The following is a 21,769-nucleotide window of genomic DNA, read 5'->3' on the forward strand; positions in this document are numbered from 1 at the left end:
CCTAGTTATGCATATTGCATTTTGAGACCAATCGGAAAACAACATGGCCGACAAGCAGCCATCTTGGATTTTGACAATTGAAGTTTGTTATTACTATTTCTCAGAAAGTAATTAAGGAATCTTTCTGAAATTTTATATGTAGGTTCCCCTCGGTGCCTAGTTATGCATATTGCATTTTGAGACTAATCGGAAAACAACATGGCCGACAGGCAGCCATCTTGGACTTTGACAATTGAAGTTTGTTATCGCTATTTCTCAGAAACTAATGAAGGGATCTTTCTGAAATTTCATTTGTAGGTTCCTCTTGGTTTCTTATTATGCATATTGCATTTTGGGACCAATCGGAAAACAACATGGCCAACAGGCAGCCATCTTGGATTTTGACAATTGAAGTTTGTTATCGCTATTTCTCAGAAAGTGCTGAAGGGATCTTTCTGAAAGTTTCATTTGAAGGCTGCCCTCGGTCCCTAGTTATGCATATTGGATTTTGAGACCAGTCAGAAAACAACATGGCCGACAGGCAGCTATCTTTTATTTTAACAATTGAAGTTTGGTATCGCTATTTTACAGAAGGTACTGAAGGGATCTTAAATTTCATATGTAGGTTCCCCTTGGTCCCTGGTATTGCATTTTGGGACCAAACCGAAAACGACATGGCCGACAGACAGCCATTATCGCTTAATCTTCAATTTTATATATAGGTTCCCCTTGTTTGAAAAGTACTAGAGGGCTGTTTCTGAATTTACACAGATAGTAAGACTTGGAGGAAGGAAAAGGTAGAGAAAAGATCAATCTGACATGGAACCTTTAAAGATCATTCAATGATGGGCGCCAAGATCCCTCTGGGATCTCTTGTTCGTATAAATATGCAAATAAATATCCACACGAACAAAGACGACGACTCTGCTGAATAATTTGTAAGTTATGATATATATGTCTTTGAGCATTTATACAAAACAATTACAATAAATATGTGAACTACATTGTATGGTGGAAATTTGATGTACAATTGAGAAGCAACATTTATATAAGTACAATAAGGAACAGTAATAATTCAGTTAGCCTATGCATATTACAATCAAACAAGACCAATATAGTAAGCGAAGGGTACTCGAACATTACAAAAGAAAAATAAAACAAAATTTAGTTAAATAATCTTTCATTTCCTATTTCATTAGCTTTGTAAATATATGTAGCCAAATTTTGAACAATATTTGTGTCCTCTGACGACATGAGATCAATAGACTTAAATGCATTTGGTCTAACATAGTATTTCCTTCTCAAGAACGTTGATCTTATCTCTGTGTATAATGGACATTCTTTGTTTGTAAGAAGGTGGTTTCGAAACTTTGACAAACACAGCTTACAAATTATTTACCAGACGTTTAAATTATTATTCTTGAAAAGAACATTCCAGTTTCATTGGACTATTATATTTAGGAATCGTCCTAAAGGACCAAACAATAAATTACACTACCTACAGGCATGTGATACATTTTGTATGGTCACATCCATGCCGCTTATACCAGGTGTTCTTGGGGCGACCAACACATGTTACCAAGTAAGATGATTAATCATGACGAAAAGATCTTTGTTGATAAGGGCCAAACACGGAGGAGAATGTTACACACCAAACTAAAAAGTTATTGGTAGTACACGAAGTCTTAATACTCTTTACTATTCAAACTGACTCTATTTCACGGTGGGGAAACTACGTCACAAACGTTACTAAGAGTTTTACTCTTATCACACGACTTCCCTTTATCGATACGGTCTAAAGTACATTCGATGCATCTAAGATTATTTAGTTTAAACTTTCTTTTATTTCGTTTCAAGCATACTGATACATTGTATAATATGACACTGGGAAATACATGTATAATCATATTATATATTGTACATGTTTACATGTCATATTAATCTATTTAAGAAAACCTGCCAGTTTGTAAGTATATAATTCTGAACAGCTAGAAATACAATTTTATTATCAGATAAAGAAAAAGATTCCTCTCCACAAAGTAACAATTCTAGATTAACATCATAACGCAAACAATGTCATCTACAATCTAATAAAAAAAATGCTTGTTGTCTTCGATTTCACCGCATATACATAACGGAGATCGAGAACTGTTTTTGCAGATAAATTGCCATTGAAAGAGCTACAGTCCGTTAGAAGTCGCGCATGATATATCTGACCCTTATGCCCCTGTCACACTTTACCGGATTGGGCCACCGGACGTGAAACGGATACCATTTTTGGACATCCGGTGATGTTCGTCAATATTCGTTTTATGTTCGGTTCATTCGTTTCATGTCAGGTGATGTACGGTGCGTCCGGTGGTATCCGTTGGAAAGTTTTGTGCATGCACAAAACTTGAAACGGACAGTAACGGATAAGAATATTCGTTGGCTGTCCTGTGCATGTCCGTTTTATCCTGTATATATCCTGTCATTGTTCGTTTATATGCGGTAGGTGTACGGGGGGGCATGCGTTACCCACTCCGTTGATGGAACTTGAATGCATACGCCACGCATAAACCGGACCTTCAGCGGACACATAACGAACACATAACGGACAAACACAGGATGCTTGCAGGATTAACACCGGACACGACGAATAGACAAACGGATTGAAAACGGATAACACGCACAGAACGGATGAATACAGAATACCTACAGGATACCTACAGGGGGAGGAACTGACTACCGACAGAAACTGATTAATTATCGTAGGCATATAAAAAGGTTCTTGGAAGCTTCCAAATTAGATTCACAGACAGTTGTCAGCATGGAATGTCAGACTAAAGTTTCTGTGCAGTTTAGGGCCGCCTTGCTGCAGGCAGAAATGCATATGAACAATGTTCAGATGGACCTTCACCAGTACCTTTCCCACAGGAGAAGAAGGCACCACAGGCAACAGCGAAGACGTTATTGGTCGAGGTCATGGCTGAGCCCGGAGAGACGAAGGCAGTTCGGTCTATATGGCCAACTCATGGTAGAACTGCGGAGAAATGCATATATCTTGTTTTTTTCTGCACGCGCGCGTTAATGTCCGTTAGGTGTTCGGTTTGTCCGGAATGCATCCTGTACACGTCCTGATTCACCGGTTCATGTTCGTTTGTTGTTCGTTACTCATTCGGAGACACCCGGTTGGTAGTACGGTAGCCGTACGTTACATGTTCGTTATTGGTACGTTTTATCCGTTCCATATTCGGTGCAAGTACGTCGTCAGTTTGGATTTTTCTACCGGACTGACAACTTTGCCACCGTATACCACCGGATAACAAAAATTTCTATCCGTTGATGTCCGGTACACCAATCCGGTCAAGTGTGACAGGGGCATTACGGGTACCAAAACTATAATAGATGGGCGTTTTCTGAGTGTATTGCTTATCAAGGTAAGATTTGATTTTAAAGCAGCAGTAGAAGAATTTGAGCGAATATTTTGTTGAAGGCTATTCCACTGATCTATAACAGAATGTAGGAAAGATTGTTTATAAAAAGAAGTTTTGCTCACTATATTGGTGGAATAAAAGTATGGTCCGAGTTCCCTGTATCATACTGATGACCTTCAGATACAGTACTCGGGATAAGGCTTTATTGCATTTTTGCCATTGAAATATAGAAATTTATCAAATTAATAAAACTTATATTTTCACTGCAGCGATGAGCAGTGAAAATATAAGATTTTGCAGTGAAAATATAAGTTTTCCGTTTTTGACCAATCAGAGTGGACCTTTGTATTCACCTCGCTGAAACTTGCCGATTTTTCCAATCGAAGCGGAGATAGATAAATTGGTTATTTTGCTGTATATCTGAAAATGTCTGACTAGTTATGGACAAAATACTCACTTGACGTTAGCTATCCATGCACAGATTATCCTATAACAGCAGAAAACGCTTAAATTGTGTTGATCAGTCCTTTCAAAATGGCGCCGTCAAGTTGACGTGGAGTAACGTCACAAAGAGATGACGTCATTACTGATTCTTGCACTTTTTTTTTCGATGTTTTTAATGTTGTTTTCAAGTTTATGAAATGCAATAAAAAGAAAATTGAATGGTTTCCCGTTGCATATAACATATTTCACTCGTATGACAGAATATTTCGATATTTTTCACTCGTGCTTCGCACTCGTGAAAATATCGATATTCTGTCATACTCGTGAAATATATGTTAAATTAAACGGGGAACCATTCAATATCCTCTCTATATAGATACTCTAGTGTATATTGATAACACATTTTATGGAACTGAATAATTTCACGAATTTGCCTCCGATCAAAAATGCTGACCCAGCCTGATTTTATAAAAGTTTTTCAATGCTAACTAATTTAGTTGCACCTGCTACAATTCAGGCGGCTTCAATATCGAGATTTTGAAGTTTTTCCCTAGTTCATACGGTATATTTCCCCACACAATATCTCCCTACTCAAGTAAAGGTCTTATACATGAAAAACAGATTGTTTGTAAAGTCTTTCAATCAACTTGGCCTTTTAATGTTCGCATGACGTAAGTTTAGCTGATGTTTTAGTGATAATGTAGTTGACATGGTCTGTCCAACTACCGTTGGAAGAGACAAAGACGCTGATGGAAAGATACATTATTTTTAGGAACTTCAAATGAAGGATAGTGTGATTTGAGGGATATCCTTTCCTACTTGTGGTGATGGGTTCCGATTTATAAGGGTTAAAACTACAAGCCACTAACGTGACCATGTATTTATTTTTGCCAAGTCCGTTTCTGGTATATTTCATGTGTCGTTTTAGGATTTTCTACAACCATATACAAAGACGTATCGTCGGCAAACAGTTTTATTATTGAATTTATATAAGAAACAGTGTCATTAATGTACGCTAAGAATAGCAGAGGCCAAAGGATAGAGCCTTGGGGTACTCCGGCATTAATAGATACCCAATTAGAACTATAATTGTTTTAATTTACTCTGTTTTTTGTCAAGAAGATAATCTTTAAGTCAGGATAATAACTTCCTAAGATTCTTTGACTGGCAACGGATTATTCACAGAAAGAACTTTCTTTGGCGGTGTTTTCATCAGAACATCGTTTCATCCAGCAATTTAAGCTTAGTCGGATTATTGAGATGAAACACGTTCATTTAAACACAGTTCCCCTATTTACTAGTACATCAACGTTTTTGGTTGTAAAACGGCAAATGATATTAATGGTATTTCAGATAATTGCTTATATTCTATGTAAAATTTGTCTTTTTACAATAAAACGAGCTGGGTTAAAGTTCAAAGGCAATGTATGGAAGAACGTATACAAGACTCCAGAAACATGCATTTTTGATGGGTTTCCTCTATATAGCGAAGATTGATGGAAGACACTTTTTCACTACAGAAACAATAATCATATAATCAATCAAACAATCAATTTGTTTATTAAAGTGTCATCTATCAGAATTACACTGTACAAGTATATATTTATAAAGTATAAAATCATTGTTTAACATCTGATTAGACCTGTTACAATAAGTAATAAAACCAATGGCTTAATCACAAATTCCAATCCAGAGAGCAGGTGACTGGGACAGCCCCTACCTACCAAACTCTCTGAAATCGTACTGTCACATACATAAATGATTAAAACACTTCTTTTACAATTACTGCATTAAAACATTGTCTTTTAAAGTAGTATTGAATGAAATGAATAAATAGTAAATATATATCATATAGGTTTCTTGATCTACATAGAAGTGAAATCTAGTTTTCAAAAGGGTTGGGTAGAGCTCTACCAGCAAGGTCTGCTAATTTCACTCTATCAAGTAGCTACAATGTAGGTACAACTATCTGGGATATTACTTAAAAAATCTTATTTACCCCCAAGTTCATCAATCAAAAATGTAATTTTATGTGATATTCAGCCAAACATGGCTTACACGACACTGGTTAAAGTTATCATTCACATAGTCTGTAACATGTTATATAAATGATTTGAAAGTGGAATGTGTAATTCCTCCTTAGACATTAAAAACTTAAATTTGTCGGTGCTATCACAACTGCTAAAATTATTTCATGTGTTTTTTCCTACTGCCAGTTTCTACTGCTAGAGGTAGAGAGCCATATCTAAAATTAAGAAGTACTCTTCGTTTGTTCATTTGCCTAACGAGTTTGACATATGAATCTGGTAATAATTAACTCTTATTCAAAAGAAATTTAGTTCTCAGCTTGTCACCGTTTATATTATTACCATAATTCAATATAAATCTGTACCAATCATCAGCATCTGAAATAGCCATTCATTCTTTCACTCGTCTAATCTTGTGTTTAATAGAAAACGTTGAGTTTACAATCTCATTCAAACTTTTGTTGTCAACCAATCTTTTGAATCTAGAATCCCACGATTTTTCCATGTATACGTACAACCGATGTAATCTTTTATGAGTCTGTTATCATCAGAGTATTTGATTTCTGAAAAGTAAACGTATAGTTTCTAAATCCTGACTTACATTGCAAGAGTGCCATCCCATATCACCTCAAAGTGCTAAATTATTCGCTCGACGGGATGGTCCCAAAAATATCTACTTGCCTTGTGCAATATGACAGAAACCTCCCTTATCTATTCATAGTCCACAATCCACACCCATAAAAAAGTACTGGCTCAACTAATGTTGTACGCAGCTTGTTAAGTACGTCATAAGACGTTTCACCGGCATGTGGATATTTTAGATACAACGTTGTTAGAGCTCTACTGGCAGATTTACAGAGTTATCTGACAGCAAAATACAAATCTAAGTGTTCTTTAAAACAGAGTCCTACGTTTCTATATTTGCTATTTAAGGAGACATTTATGTCACCTCATGAAAATGTATAGTCAGTTACAGGGATGGAATTATTCCTAAAATGAATGATATTAGTTGTGTCATGGTTAACTTTGATTCCACTTTCTAGACCAGTTATTTAAAATATCCAACGTCTGTTAATCGGGGGTAATACGTGAAATGTCGTCAGCATAAAGAAGTATGGCAATGATACACGATTGAAATATACATGCCTCATTTGAGATCATTTATATCTTTTGCCAAATCATTAATGTACAATTAAAAAAATCATTTACAAAGTCATTACATATAGTGATGATGTAGAGATATAACTAAATTATCTAGAGGGGGATTTGAGCACGTATAGACATTTCTATGTATAATGTACTATCTAGCAGTGAATGTAAGTAATTATATTTGGGGGTCATCTTAAACCTTTCTTGGTGTTGCACGGGTAACTATGACCACAGGCTATTAAATAAAGCATGGATTCCTTACAGAGAAAAGTTTCTTGAAAATGAGATGGAATATAATTTGCTAGTTCTACAAAGTCATAGGACTGGTTGGTAAAATATGAACAGGTTGCCATCACATGTCAGTTATGCGATTATGATAAGGTCTACAAATCCTTGCCTGGGCATAAGTCCATATTCACGAAATTAATACTTGAAGTCTTGAGAAAAAGAATATTTATACTTTTGCATTACTGATGATCTGTTTTGGTATAATGGTCTTCACCTTGGAATGTCGGATATATTGTCAACAGGAATCTCTTCAAAAAAACCTTCTCGAAAGAACATAAACGACAATGTATTCCTATTCTCACCTAAAAAAAACAACATTGGCCGAGGTGTTTTTGTTTGTGTTTTTTCGTAAAACATCAAACTAGTATTTGTAAATTTATATACAGTCTGTATTTGTTTTTTTTTCAAGCTGACGCAATGTCTGACGCGATTAATGTGCTTCATTACATGTTCGATTGGTATACCTATAATGGGATCATGACAGCATTATGCATTCTTTGATTTTATTGTGATTGTTGTACCTTCAGCCTATCGCTGTATTTTCCTATGTTTAGGTACCTAGCATTCCTAGCTGTCCATGAACCTCCTCAAGTTCCCCGAAGGCACAAAGACCGATACTGTATGCTCACACTGAAAACAAGGACAAACGAACTTACGCAGGTCAGTACTTTAATGGGATTTAACAATATTGATAATGTATGCCGCTAATATTGTTGGACAGGCTTCGTTTACTTCAGATCGGTTACTGACCAAGATATACTTATATGACAAAATGTTAACTTTGAATACCGCACGGACAAATATGTATTCTATATGTATATATAGAGAGATTTCGTTGTTTTATGGACTTTGGCTATCATATCTAATACCCCAATCTCACATTCACATTTCATATAAACATTTTATTTGAGAAATGGACTGCGATTCATACCACGGTACAAAATCTGTGTGTCGGTTCGATGACCTGCAAACATTCACATCTATTTCACGATATAGATTTCCCCTGCGAAGTACTGCTCGCGAACTCATAGACTGATGACACTCGGAAAGAAAGTTAGTCTTTTTTGAGAGACTCATTATGGAATTGCCCCTAGTCATGCTTTATGTTAAAACAGTCGTTCATGAATTTGTTGTGATCATCCTTTTTATATCATTATGAAATTGTTAATGCATTACTACTATAACACTACTTAAGCATACACGGTAGTGTTACATTATTTGGTATAGTCTAAACCCATCACCTGTTTCTTGTGTTCGTCATATTTTGAATAAAAATGACTTTCATTTTGATGCCGGGGAATGAATCATATGCTGGTGGTAAATCAATCGAATATCAAAGCCCTACAGAAGAAGGGAACAGTGTCGACCCGAACTGGTATCCAACCTTGGCAGGACTAAACGAAGGTTCCCTCGACGGCACTAAACCCCTCGATGAGTTCAATCAATGAAAAACAATCAGGTACATATATCAAGGATGTTGTTAGAAGAAACGTACAGGATTCTGGTGGAAAATAACATTTATAACACGATATAAGTGTCCTCTAACGAATGAACCTCCTCCTCCTCCTCATCATCATCATCATCATCACACCAATCCAGGTTAATAAATGGTATCAAGTAAAAATCATAACGTTTTGTTGTACATTAATGGAAGGTTGCAGACATGGTAACAAGTAAACATAGCTCAACGTTTTGTTGTACATTAATGGAAGGTTGCAGACATGGTAACAAGTAAAAATAGCTCAACGTTTTGTTGTACATTAATGGAAGGTTGCAGACATAGTAACAAGTAAACATAGCTCAACGTTTTGTTGTACATTAATGGAAGGTTGCAGACATGGTAACAAGTAAAAATAGCTCAACGTTTTGTTGTACATTAATGGAAGGTTGCAGACATGGTAACAAGTAAACATAGCTCAACGTTTTGTTGTACTGTAATGGAAGGTTACTGACCGAGTAACAAGGAAAAATAGCTCAACGTTTTGTTGTACATTCATGGAAGTTTACTGACAGGGTAACAAGTAAAATAAGCTCAACGTTTTGTTGTACTGTAATGGAAGGTTACTGACCGAGTAACATGTAAACTAGCTCAACGTTTTGTTGTACTGTAATGGAAGATTACTGACAGAGAAACAAGTATAAATAGCTCAACGCTTTGTTGTACATTAATGGAAGGTTACTGGCCGAGTAAGATGTAAAACACTGTTATGTATTTCGATTAGTAGCAAACCTACTTACTTTGCTTACATAGAACAATCTTTCCTAGAATAATCATACATCAAGTAAACTACTGGTACATGTAGACGTTATTTTCAGAAATCATTTGAATTCTTAATTCAATACTGGAATTATGCGAAACTAGATAAATATCCCATGTTGAAGAATATATCAAAATTCGAGGTATAACTGATCAAATAAAGTACGAGCTTGTAAATATTCTAATCCATAATCCGATCTACATTTTTATGACCTGATCGCAAATTCCGGTTTGGTCACGAGGTGCAGTTTAGATTTGTGCATTGTGTAGTTCATATAAAAATGACATAATGGCGACGTATTACGTGTTTTATTTTGTTAGCACTTTCTGTTATATGAATATTGTCGAAACAAAACAGCCTCACATATTTTATTTGTTCTTGCCGACGATTACGGATATAACGACATTGGTTATCATGGATCAGAAATCAAGACACCGACCCTGGACAAGCTGTCTGGAGAGGGTGTTAGACTGGAGAATTACTATGTACAACCCATATGTACACCTACCAGGAGTCAGCTTATGTCGGGGAGATACCAGGTATAGTTAAACGTACAAAACAATATTAAAGTGCTCTTGTTAAGGGCAGAGACACGTGTTCACTACTAACCACGGTATATTAAATACATATAATAACACATGTTCCAAAGCGACGGGCCTTTGCAAAAAGTTATATTTGATTGATGTTTGAGTGTTGTATGCTTTTCATCTACCATCTAATGTCTCCGATTTGGATTCAATATATCCCTATAGCTATGTTATACGTACCATAGGCATGGCCATATTGAAGGACGAATACCCTGACTTTACAATCATTACACCACTAGCGTAACCTTGATTTAAACATGGAATATATGTAAACTTTGACATCATTGATAATCAGACATTAAAGGAATGCAGCAAAGCTCGTACTGTCGCTGTAAAGACATGATAACGAGATTTGGCCGTGTGTTGTCCTGCTACGCATCCTTTGAGTAAACCAGTGTTGGTACTTATTTGTTAGTGAGTTTGGCTTGTTGTCAATGTAGATTATGAGGTTTAATATGACTGGTGTAGTAGAATCGTGACCCTAACTAATAGCATGATGGAACTCAAACTGAGGGGAAAAATAATTTCAAAAAATAATATCAAAAAATAATATCAAAAAATAATATCAAAAAATAATATAAAATATATAAATATTATAAAGCATTGGCAGTATCTAATATCATTCTTGTTTCTTTTCTTATTGTTCAAACTGTTAATCATCGTATTCGTCCTTGTTACGTACAAACATGAAATACAGACATGGAAAGAATATCTCACTTGTATCTCAGAAACTATAAAAATGAGGGCAAAATATAAGCCAAATTCGTTGCTAAATGGACGCCCTTGAAATTTCGTTTTTTTTAGCATCGGCAAAACCTTTCATCTAAATCGTCAACTAGAGTATCTACTGCAAAAGTGAATGTTGGTTAATTGGAAACCCTTTACCCAGCTTTTTTCGATTTTATGTATATCGTTGGTGTACTAATGGGTTTACATTGATATGTTATTTTATGTTCAAATATACAATGTATAAAATGACAGAGAATACCAACATTAAAATGAATCCGTAGTTCTAACTAAAGATCTTTAAACGAGGGCAAAATAGGAGCAAATATAGATTTGAATGGAGGCCATTGAAAAACTAATTGGAGAGTACAAACGGAAATGTAACAGTTTCTGCTTCCTTGACGATACCCACCAGGCAAATCTAGGTTCAATCTTGATTAGGCCACATTTTCAAAATGAGAACTAGAGTGACGGCAATTGAACTTCAAATCATATCAACAAGATTCAAACACATCTGATATCTTTTCACACAAATAGACTATTTCTTCATGGTGCCCTCCATAGAAATTCATTGTCTAAATCAACCTCCATTTCTCGAAACCTAATTCTAAAATTTCTTATTCTTATTGAAATAAGGAGACATTGGAGCTCAATGGGGATAACGTTATGTAAGATTTTGTACTAGTATTTGTTAAAATGACTCATTATACATATATATTTGATTTTTTTCAGATTCACACCGGTTTGCAGCACCATGTAATCTTGCCAGACCAACCGAATGCCTTACCAAGAGACAGTCCCACCCTACCAGACAAGATGAGAGAGGCTGGATACTCCACACATGCTGTAGGGAAATGGCATCTGGGCTTCTACAAGGAGGAGTATCTCCCCAACAATAGAGGATTTGACACGTTCTTTGGTAAATATACCGTATAACGTAATGTGCTTGTATTACCTGTTGTATTGTATTCCAACATTAAGTTTTTCTATATAGTATAGTCTTCATAATCTACCACTAATATACTTCTCATTTGAATTGATTACTTTACTTTAGCCATGCTTGTTTCATGACGGGTTGAAAAGGTTACGCGTTTGCGTTAACACCACAATTAATGGTATCCCGATTACGTGCGATATTTCTATAAATAGATTTAATGATAATAATCTGTGTTTTTGGCATTTCGATGTGTTCCCTTGTCATATTGTCTCATTATCAGAAAATTGTATAAGTCAACGACATTTAGTATTTCGTACATTTTATAGTTTGGTATTCTATTTCATGTTTAATTAAATGCCTTCTGATCCCGTTTCATCAATTTAGCTTATAATTCCAATGCAGAAAGGATTACATGATGTTAGAAAATTCCTGAACAATGCTCGGTTATCTTATTCTATGCCACAACTACCTCCATGATTTTCACCGAATCTTTGAAGGCAAGGTTATTCATTTAACGGGTTTTACGTCCACTATTACGGCTTGTGCTATTGTGACTTTCAGCTGATGAGCAAAGACAATGTATTCTTGACCTCTATATATAATGCTATTTTTAGATGCAAGGTAAGAACGGGCGAAATGGCATTGGCTTCATGAACATCCCACTATCTTCATTTAATTGCAGGTTATTTGACTGGAAGTGAGGATTATTACACCAAAAGACACTGTTTCGGACAAAATGTTTGCGGAAATGATTTACGAGACAACTTTAAGCCTGTTGTGCCCAATCCAGATGAATACTCAACAGAGATGTACAGCAAGCGTGTTATAGACATTGTCAACAACTACAACTCATCCAAGGTAAGCTTGTATATCATGATCAAACATTTTGTAAACATTTTTAAAGGAATTCCATGTTTATCACTGGCATTTCACTCTATAAACGCAATATATAGCTTTCCTATACTGCCGAATTCGTCTTCTCATTCAGATTTTGATTTTTGTCTGTGGTAAGAAGTATATGAAATGTGGAAGTATATGACATTTTTAGTGTTAGAGGCATATAATCCGGAACTTATTATTCCTTATAAGTAATCGCCGTGCCCGTCCGTCCGTCAGTCTATCCATCAGCACTTTTATTTCCGTGCAATAACATGGGTTTCCTTGGACCGATCGAACTCGAACTTCACATAGTGCTTCCTTATTGGAATTGCTTGCTTGGGATTTGTTTGAAGCGTCCTAATGCAAAGATCTAGGTCACTGTTGCTATAGGTAGAAAATCAGTTTCCTTAGACCGATGTAACTCAAACTTCATACAGTGCTTTCCTATTGCAAGTGTTTGCTTTAAATTGCATCTCAGCGTCTAAATTGGAAGGTCTAGGTCACTGTTACTAAATATAGATAAACAATTCTCCTTCGATGCATTATCTAGAGTTTGCTTTGGTCAATCTAACCCAAACATCTTTCAGTACTTTCATACTTAGTGTTTCTTAGAATTGATTTACTGATTGAAAGGTCAAAGGTCAAGGTCACTGTTACTATAAATAGGAAATCAGTTTCCTTGAAATAACATATAGCCTTTGGGCCGATCGAAATCACACTTTATACAATGCTTTCTTATTGAAATGTTTTCTTGTTCATAATAATTATCAACCTAGGAGATTTGAGCAGCTTCTTGATGCTTATGGAGGATATACAGCTATATGGCAGGGTTCTTGCTGACCTGTCTGTGTTAACGTTACACTTTACTACCTATAAGTAATTTATGGTATACGTCATTGAACATCATATATAAGGAATACAGATTCAGAATAATACACTTATAAAATTGTGCTTGTGATATGGAAACGAACTACATAGGCTTAACCTGATGTCCAATTGAAAGTCAATAAAATTCTGTTGAAATTGAACAAAAAAGAAACAATAAAGATGACATGTTGTGAGAATACTTTGGATACGATGATTTATCTGAAAATGACTCACGAGAAGCAGCCGTTATCGATCAAGTCACAACCTTCACTTACAGGATTTAGGGGGGTGTTTTTGTTGTATTCGATAACGATATATTTTAACATACGAAGGATTTGATGGTAACAGTCTACACTAGCCACATTTATGTGTATATAGCACAATATTGATTATTTGCGTTAAGATTAGCATCCGGCGTCAAGTGTTTTGACAATGTGATATTTGAAAATTATTTCCAAAGCTAAAATATTAATGTATATTACAATATAAAAACGTGAGTGTTTATCTTATTGATAAATATGACTATGTATAAACTTAATAAGTAAATAAATAAATAAATGGCATGTATTGACATTTCATAACTTATATAACCAAGACAGACATGTTCATAGTATGAAAATACTAAAACCTAAAAATACTAAACACTAATCCAGGTAATAGTTTGTCGGTGTGTAGCCACCATAAGGTGTACTGAGTATATCAGCGCGATGTAACAGACGGTAAGGCTTTAACATGGTGTTAGAAACGCTTACTCATTTATGCATCTCATACATCAATCAATTTCAAATCTGTACTATCCATTGGATTTCCTGTCGGGATATAAGGTCAAAGTGTATTGTATTGAATTACATTCTACGCAGGAATCGACACGGACAATTTGTTTTGCATGAAGCAGATGTCTTATTTTGTTACAGAATGCAAGTTTAACACGATGTCTAACAATATCATGATCATTTGGGGTCTCATTAATACTTGATTCAAAGCCGTTGAATAAAGATAGAGGTTACACAACGAGTGGTTGTTGGATATGGAATTTATTTCACACGAGTAAGTTATTTTTTAAAAGTTACAAAAGACACGAGCTTTAGCGAGTGTGAAATAAATTCTATATCCAACAATTTCGAGTCGTGTGACCTGTTTCTACCACAATAATATCGGTTTGAATCAAAGGGAAACGTGGCCAAGTATAATTTCGCGTATGCAAATAAAGTGTACCGGTGACGTCCGGGACCCGGTGATGTGACGTCATTTGATTATTGATGACGTCAATAACAATTGCAGCTTGGGTCAAAGTTCACCGTGTAAGCCAATCGAAATGCGTACAGAGTTTATACCACGTGTGGTATAAACAGATTGTTAATCAACAGCTGTAATGATTAACTGATGGTCTGAGAGTTGAATAACACAGGGTATTGTGGTAGAAACAGTGTTATGTTTTGGCAGTGTATGGTAGAAACACAAATTTATTTTATATGGTGTTCATACTCTATTGTTTTGTTTTCATTCATTAGAATAAATCTTGACTTGTATTGTTCCGCACTTCCGGCCCCGTGTAATATTTAAATGCCGGAGAAGTAGGGGACAGTAGTTGTATGCTGTTGTTTATTTATATCTGCCACATATTATTATTTGACCTATAACTCAATCCATATTTATTGAAATTAAAAAAAAAAATCTTTTATTAATCCCATGTACTCTAAATCTGGTCTGAAAATTTCCATACCGATATAGTTGTGTCTATCATAAGTAAACAGGTATGGGTTATCCGAGTTACTTTAGATTGTATTTAAACAGCTATTGATGTTTCACATGTAACCAATGAGTCACACAGCCATGCTTCTTATGCGCCAGCAAAACTATCTGTTTTTTTTTTTTTTTTTTATTAAATTTTGTTTTCAGCCCATGTTTATCTATCTAGCTTTTCAAGCTGTCCATGGACCTTTAGAAGTTCCCGCAAGATACAAAAACAAGTATACTTTTATTAAAGACCACAACAGGCAAATTTACGCAGGTCAGTAATTTATTAGGGTTTAATAAGATACTAAACCCCGGCAAGCATGTGTTTCATTTACAAATTAAATACAGTTGTACTACATAATATCAACAAAGGTTACAAATGTGGTGGTGATACTACACATTAAACATTTAGCAAGTGTATTCGTTACCGAAATCGATTTTCAACATAGAATGTTCGGCTTTATAGTGCTACCTCTCTGAAGCATACTTCCGAAGACACCAAGCAGTATACCTGAGCAAGAGTAGCATCTTATATTTCTATAGACACTGGTGTCTCATGACCAAGGGACAGAACTAAAAAGTCTTGCTAACAGGGGACAAACAACCATCTTAAGGTCAAAAGTTAGGCAGTGTCATGGGAGTCGTTAAGAATAATAACGTTGATAGAAGAGAAAAGATAAAATCGCTGCATCATGCAATGGGGTCAGTAGGTTATAATTATTACGCCCTACCTTCAGGGCAGTATATAATTGGTAGGCTATCAATGAAAAATCCTCAATATATATTGACTGTTAACTTACATAGTATGTTAGTCATTTGAACAAAGGGTATGACGTTGCCATAGTGTCTATATTTTGTTATTACACTCAAAATGGGATGTATCGATGACGATGGACATTCATCTCTCAAAAACCAGTGTTTTAACTAGTTGTACAAGTGTATTATCAGGAAAAGATGCATTGCACTGGACGGTTTTAATGCTATTTGTCTATGATTTTCAGGATAAATGACTTGTTAAATTGCCGAGCAACAGCTATTTTTTACTGTAGTATTAATATCTAAAAGGTATGGTAGCTGCCATGGACGAGGCTGTAGGTAACATCACTGCGGCATTCCAGGCCAAAGGAATATGGGACGATACCATTATGGTCTTCTCAACAGGTTTGTAGTTTTTTCTGGGGAAACATTTACAACAGTTATACAGTTTTAAATGAATAAATCAAAGAAGCTTGATTGCATGATATGTGAGCAAGGACGGTAAATAGTCAAGCATACATTTTACTTAACTATGGCTTCATTTGAAAAATAACGATAGAATTTTGAAATGAAAACGAAATAGTAATTCTTACTAAAATCGATTAAATGTAGGAAAATTATGAACAATATATTCCCGTAGAAATGACAGAATGACGTAGCAATCAATACCTGCTCACAAGAGCATATACCTCTACATTACGAAAAGACGGAATAGTCGGCTGCTGCTGTCTGAACGACATACAACTATTTAAAATAAGGTCGAATACAGATAATTTCAAGTGCTCAAAATGAAATAACGGGATGCCATATATTTCAACAAACATGTAAAACTAAAGGGAAAATGTCTGTTTGATGATGATGTCAACAATAAAAGTGTGGGAAAATTGGTTCCACGTATACATGATAGGGAATTAGAAATGATGTTATCTACAAATTAAAACATACAATAGGGAAATTGAAATCATCACGGTTATCATAACAATTCAATGGTCATACAATTATTGGAAAATAATTTTTAAATGCTTTTGTTTCCCATTCAGCGGTAAAATTGCCATTCTACGTTGTGTCCCTTGTATTTTGCAAGGAACATAGATATGCTGCAGTCCGCTCGTGTCTCTTATGTTGTGCTCTCGAAGCTATAATTATATGATTGGTGGAATTTACAATATCTATATGGAGTATGTACGTTGTCAATACCTTGAGTAGGTTCTCGAAAATGAGTCTTTCGGATAATATTTGTGGGAGTTACTGACTTTTACAAAGTATTTCATATCGATGTATGAAAGCGCTCTCAATTATGCATTTGTTGTTCGAATTTATCAAGATATGTATGGAAGTTTCATATCGTCGATGATAATGTCAAGGCTGAAAGCGAGTGTTCTAGGATAAATTTTGTAAGGACTTGTTGTTTCATTATCAACTTTTTGTTAGCGCTAATACCAATCAATAGAATTTTCAATATGGATCACTATTGTAAGTATCTTTTATTTCTTTTTCGCATCATAGATAACATTTTTATAATGCTTTTGCTATTGTAAATAATGGTGGATGACTCTATAAGAAACTTGTTAAATTATATTTTTGTCCTCGTTCAAAGTTAAGGTTAAGTATCCACTTTAAGATATGTAATAATGATGAAGTAAACAACGTTTTCAGACAACGGAGGACAAATTAAAAACGGAGGTAACAACTGGCCCCTCAGAGGATGGAAGAAATCTCTTTGGGAAGGAGGGATCCACGGAGTCGGATTTGTACACGGGAAAGCCCTACAGGAAAAGAGACGTGTGTCCCATGAACTTCTACATGTAACAGACTGGTATCCTACATTGGTAGGATTAGCAGGGGGCTCCCTCAATGGCACTAAACCCCTTGATGGATTCAATCAATGGAAAACAATCAGGTAAACATATCTATCTATGTTTGAAAGAATATTATTATTATGAGTAAACACGTTGTTTTTGTTTTGTTGTTGTTGTTGTTGTTGTTGTTGTTGTTGTTGTTGTTGTTTATAGTCGCACAAAAAAGGAAGAAATAACATTTTTGTGATATCAATACCTTGTAAACCACTCTGGGATCGCGATGGCCTTGTGGAAAAGGTGTAACGACACTTTATCATTAGCCCCCGCCCCCCATCCCTTTCTGGATTGCGATTGCGAGTTTGAAACCTACGTTGGGCAGTTGCCAGGTACTGACCAAAGGCTGGAGGTTTTGGTCCAGGTACTCCGGCTTTCCTCCACCTCCTAAACCTGGCACGTCCTTAAATGACCTGGCTGTTAAAAGGAAGTTAAACACAAACAAACAAAGTAAACCACTATTGTATCAGTTTTACTACCAATAACAGGAGTTGGCCAGAAATTAAAAGAGTGTCATAGATAAATCATTATTTACCTAGATCCTTCCTTATTGTTCAATGACAATGTTTATAATATTCTTTTACATCATTTAGTATCCCATTGAATAAATGAAATTCTTCAAACCATGGCGATAATCACCAAATTGCGCTTTAGTTAGTGTAATTTAAAACTGCTACCAGTAGCCTGTGTGATGATTAATACATTCTATTTTTTCTATGATTTAAGTGAGGGAGCTAAGAGTCCCAGAGAAACACTACTACACAACATAGACCCATTAACCAAGCCTGTGGGAGACAAACTGAAGGGGAGTCCGTTTGATAATCGCTACAGAGCTGCTATCAGGTGGAGAGACTGGAAGTTGATAACTGGTGACCCAGGTATGTTATCAATCCAATAAATAACTTTTGAATTTTTCTAATCAGAAATTATGTAATTTATCTTTTATTTTGAACAAGGATGGTATGCCTTCCTCAGGCTTGGTCTTTAATTTTTAATTTGAGTCCGCAAAGATAAGTACGATTCATGCAAATTGTCTAGTATCAGATGCAATTGATTTCAAAGCATTTTTGTCGAATAGATAAACACATATAAAGCGTTAGCTAGTTTCGCACAAACTGATAGTATATTTGTAAGGTATAAAATGTATATATCACTAGCACATGCTAAATCAGAAAACGATATTGGTGTCATTCGGATTGTTAGTCATATAAACACGTGTGTCTATTATTGGTTTCCTATTTATGATATATAGTCATGTGATAACAGAGGTTTTTTAAGCAATTCACTTTATTACATTATAGGCAATGGAACATGGGTTCCAGTGCCCACAACTATGGAGGATATCAACATGGGTGATGATACTAGTCAATCCAAAAAGAACCTGTGGCTGTTTAATATCGCCAAGGATCCAGAGGAAAGAGTAGACCTATCATCAGACTATCCTGACATGGTGATGAAGATGCTTACAAAGCTACAGCAGCAGAACGAGACAGCTGTACCTTGTGTCTATCCCCCTGCTGATCCTAACGCTAACCCTGAACGCCTTGGGGGCTGGTGGGGGCCATGGGAAAAATAATTGGATGCAGTAGTTACTACCTTATCGTGTGTTCACAGACAGAATGATAATAATCATTATAGTCAAAAGAACTCTGTTAACTTATGTATTTTGTAAGCGATACATCCCAAATGCGAATATTATCATCTGGTGCAAAATTGTTCTGAACCATCGATGGCTTTGTTATTAATAGGAGCTACCTGCTTTAAAACGACAAACGTGAATCAGTGAGAACTGTACATATTCTATTTCACAAAGACGGTTGCTGTTTGAATCACAGATCACATAAACTAGTATGAGACTATGATGTAGCCTTGACCGACAATATGGGATTTGTTTGGATACTTTTCTATCTGGTATACTCCCATGCCAACACACATTATATATACATATATGTAGATACGCGCTACTAATTGTCATTATTAACCTTTAAAACTGGTAATATTGTTGATTAATTGGATAAGAAAATGTTGTTCCTAAATCCCATCCTATAGTTATATATGTTGATATTAGTCTCTACCCGTGAGCAGTAAACTCGAAGATTAAACCGCGTTCCAAATATAGCGCTACTTCGTTGCAATATCTACTGTTATCATTTAATGACATTGTAAGTGTTTTTTTTTCTTTTTGTGAAATAAATTCGTTTAATGCCTCGTGTATTATATAAATGACTGGCTATTTCCTATGACATGTGTTATCGGAATTATAAATGACATAAAACGTTACAATTTTTACTACTAGATAAACTATATCCATGATATATGCCTCTGCAACAAGAGTTATCATTGTTATTGATATGTGGTCGTTATCGACAGGTGGAATATAGGCTAAATTTCCAGCTGGGCTATTTTTATTAAAAGAACGAAAGGCAACCCCAATTAAAAATTTTGATGACGATGATTACCTTTAAGTTAATCATATCGTTGTTTTTGTTTGTTTGTTTGTTTGGTTTTTTTTTAATTTTATTGTCTCTAAAGAATAAGGTAGTTGTATCATGACTATTGAACAAATCACCTGCAGGTTTGATGAATCAAATACTTAGTAGTTTGTCATAAAACATCATCGCCTATTTAATAAGATATCTCAGATAGATACATTTCACCTACAGATGTTAATTTCTGCCTTCTTTGACTTTATTGGACAATCTTTTTGTGGCTGATTATGTTGCTGTTGTCGAGCACGTTTCCCTTTGGCCGCATACTTTATTTGTTAACCTAACCTTTTTCTTGGTTATGTTTTCTGTTCGATTACATGTTTTAGCAAGTATTTACCTCTCAGCTATCTAAGCTTACATAAATCGTAAGTAATGTGTGCATTCGGTTTTGCTCGTACAAATCAGAAGTATGATGAGTACTATAAGAAACAAGAACCACAGGAAACAGTAACCAACAACATAAATTATTACAATTTACAATGCACCACTTGGCAAGATAGAACCTCCCTTAGCTTGATTGTTGGGCGTTGGAATGTGATCTTGAGGTACTGGATTCTATCTCCAACTGAAGCATCGTAATAAATTAAATTCTATATCAAAATACACACCACGCAAAGAACTGTTTAAGAAATGTACCGTTTGATCTTTTAGATGCGAAATTAAGATTAATTGAAATTAGAATGCAGATATGTCGTTGTATTATGAAACTATATGCTATAAATAATAGAATAATGATAATGTAGTAAACTGTAAACCCCGATTCATTAACAGACACACGTTACGATGTATTGGAGGGCTTTATTGGGTGAATGAAGGAGGGACAATCATTTCTACATTGCTGTTAAAATATTTACCACACTGAAAGTCATGTTCAGAACCGAGGATATGTGTAAGTTAGGAGAAAATAACTTTCCTTATTGTATGCGTTAGACTTACTCATAAGCTTAGCAGTAAAAGTTATCTCCCTTCGTGCGCTTTAGCTTTGTAGGCACACATGGTTGTCTAATTACAGTAACTGCATCCGGACACATCGACGGTTACTCTGAGTGAGCCGCTTATCTAACAGAACACCAAAGGTACGTGCTTGTGTTGATAAGTTCTCAATGTATAGCTCACCTTACCAACTATTGACACTTTCGTAATATAAAGCACAACAATGTTACAATTGACATTCCTTATTCTAAAACAATAATTTAACATCTGGTACGTCTTTACTGACAAGATTTTAATTGTTTTTGACTTTGTTCACTCCCTTCAGTGAAACTTAGACATTTGTTTAAGTGAACATAAAAAGGTTATAGATCATGTTTAAATAATAAAGATAAATCCATCATGTCGATATGATATATACACTTGAAATTAAGGATACTGCAGGTT

General features: G+C 35.3%; 1 protein-coding gene across 1 annotated transcript; it reads left to right on the forward strand.

Annotated features, from left to right (window-relative positions):
* The first annotated feature begins 2,788 nt into the window (after positions 1-2,788).
* On the forward strand, positions 2,789-20,120 carry LOC117342303 (arylsulfatase B-like). Its single transcript, XM_033904409.1, has 10 exons — positions 2,789-2,970; positions 7,831-7,963; positions 9,882-10,100; positions 11,607-11,793; positions 12,494-12,669; positions 15,457-15,568; positions 16,360-16,455; positions 17,707-17,950; positions 18,630-18,781; positions 19,205-20,120. Exons 1-10 carry the CDS (start codon positions 2,789-2,791, stop codon positions 19,477-19,479), a joined length of 1,776 nt encoding a protein of 591 aa, XP_033760300.1. The 3' UTR covers positions 19,480-20,120.
* Positions 20,121-21,769: the final 1,649 nt, after the last annotated feature.

This window comes from Pecten maximus, chromosome 2 (assembly GCF_902652985.1).
Source record: "Pecten maximus chromosome 2, xPecMax1.1, whole genome shotgun sequence".
NCBI lineage: Eukaryota > Metazoa > Mollusca > Bivalvia > Pectinida > Pectinidae > Pecten > Pecten maximus.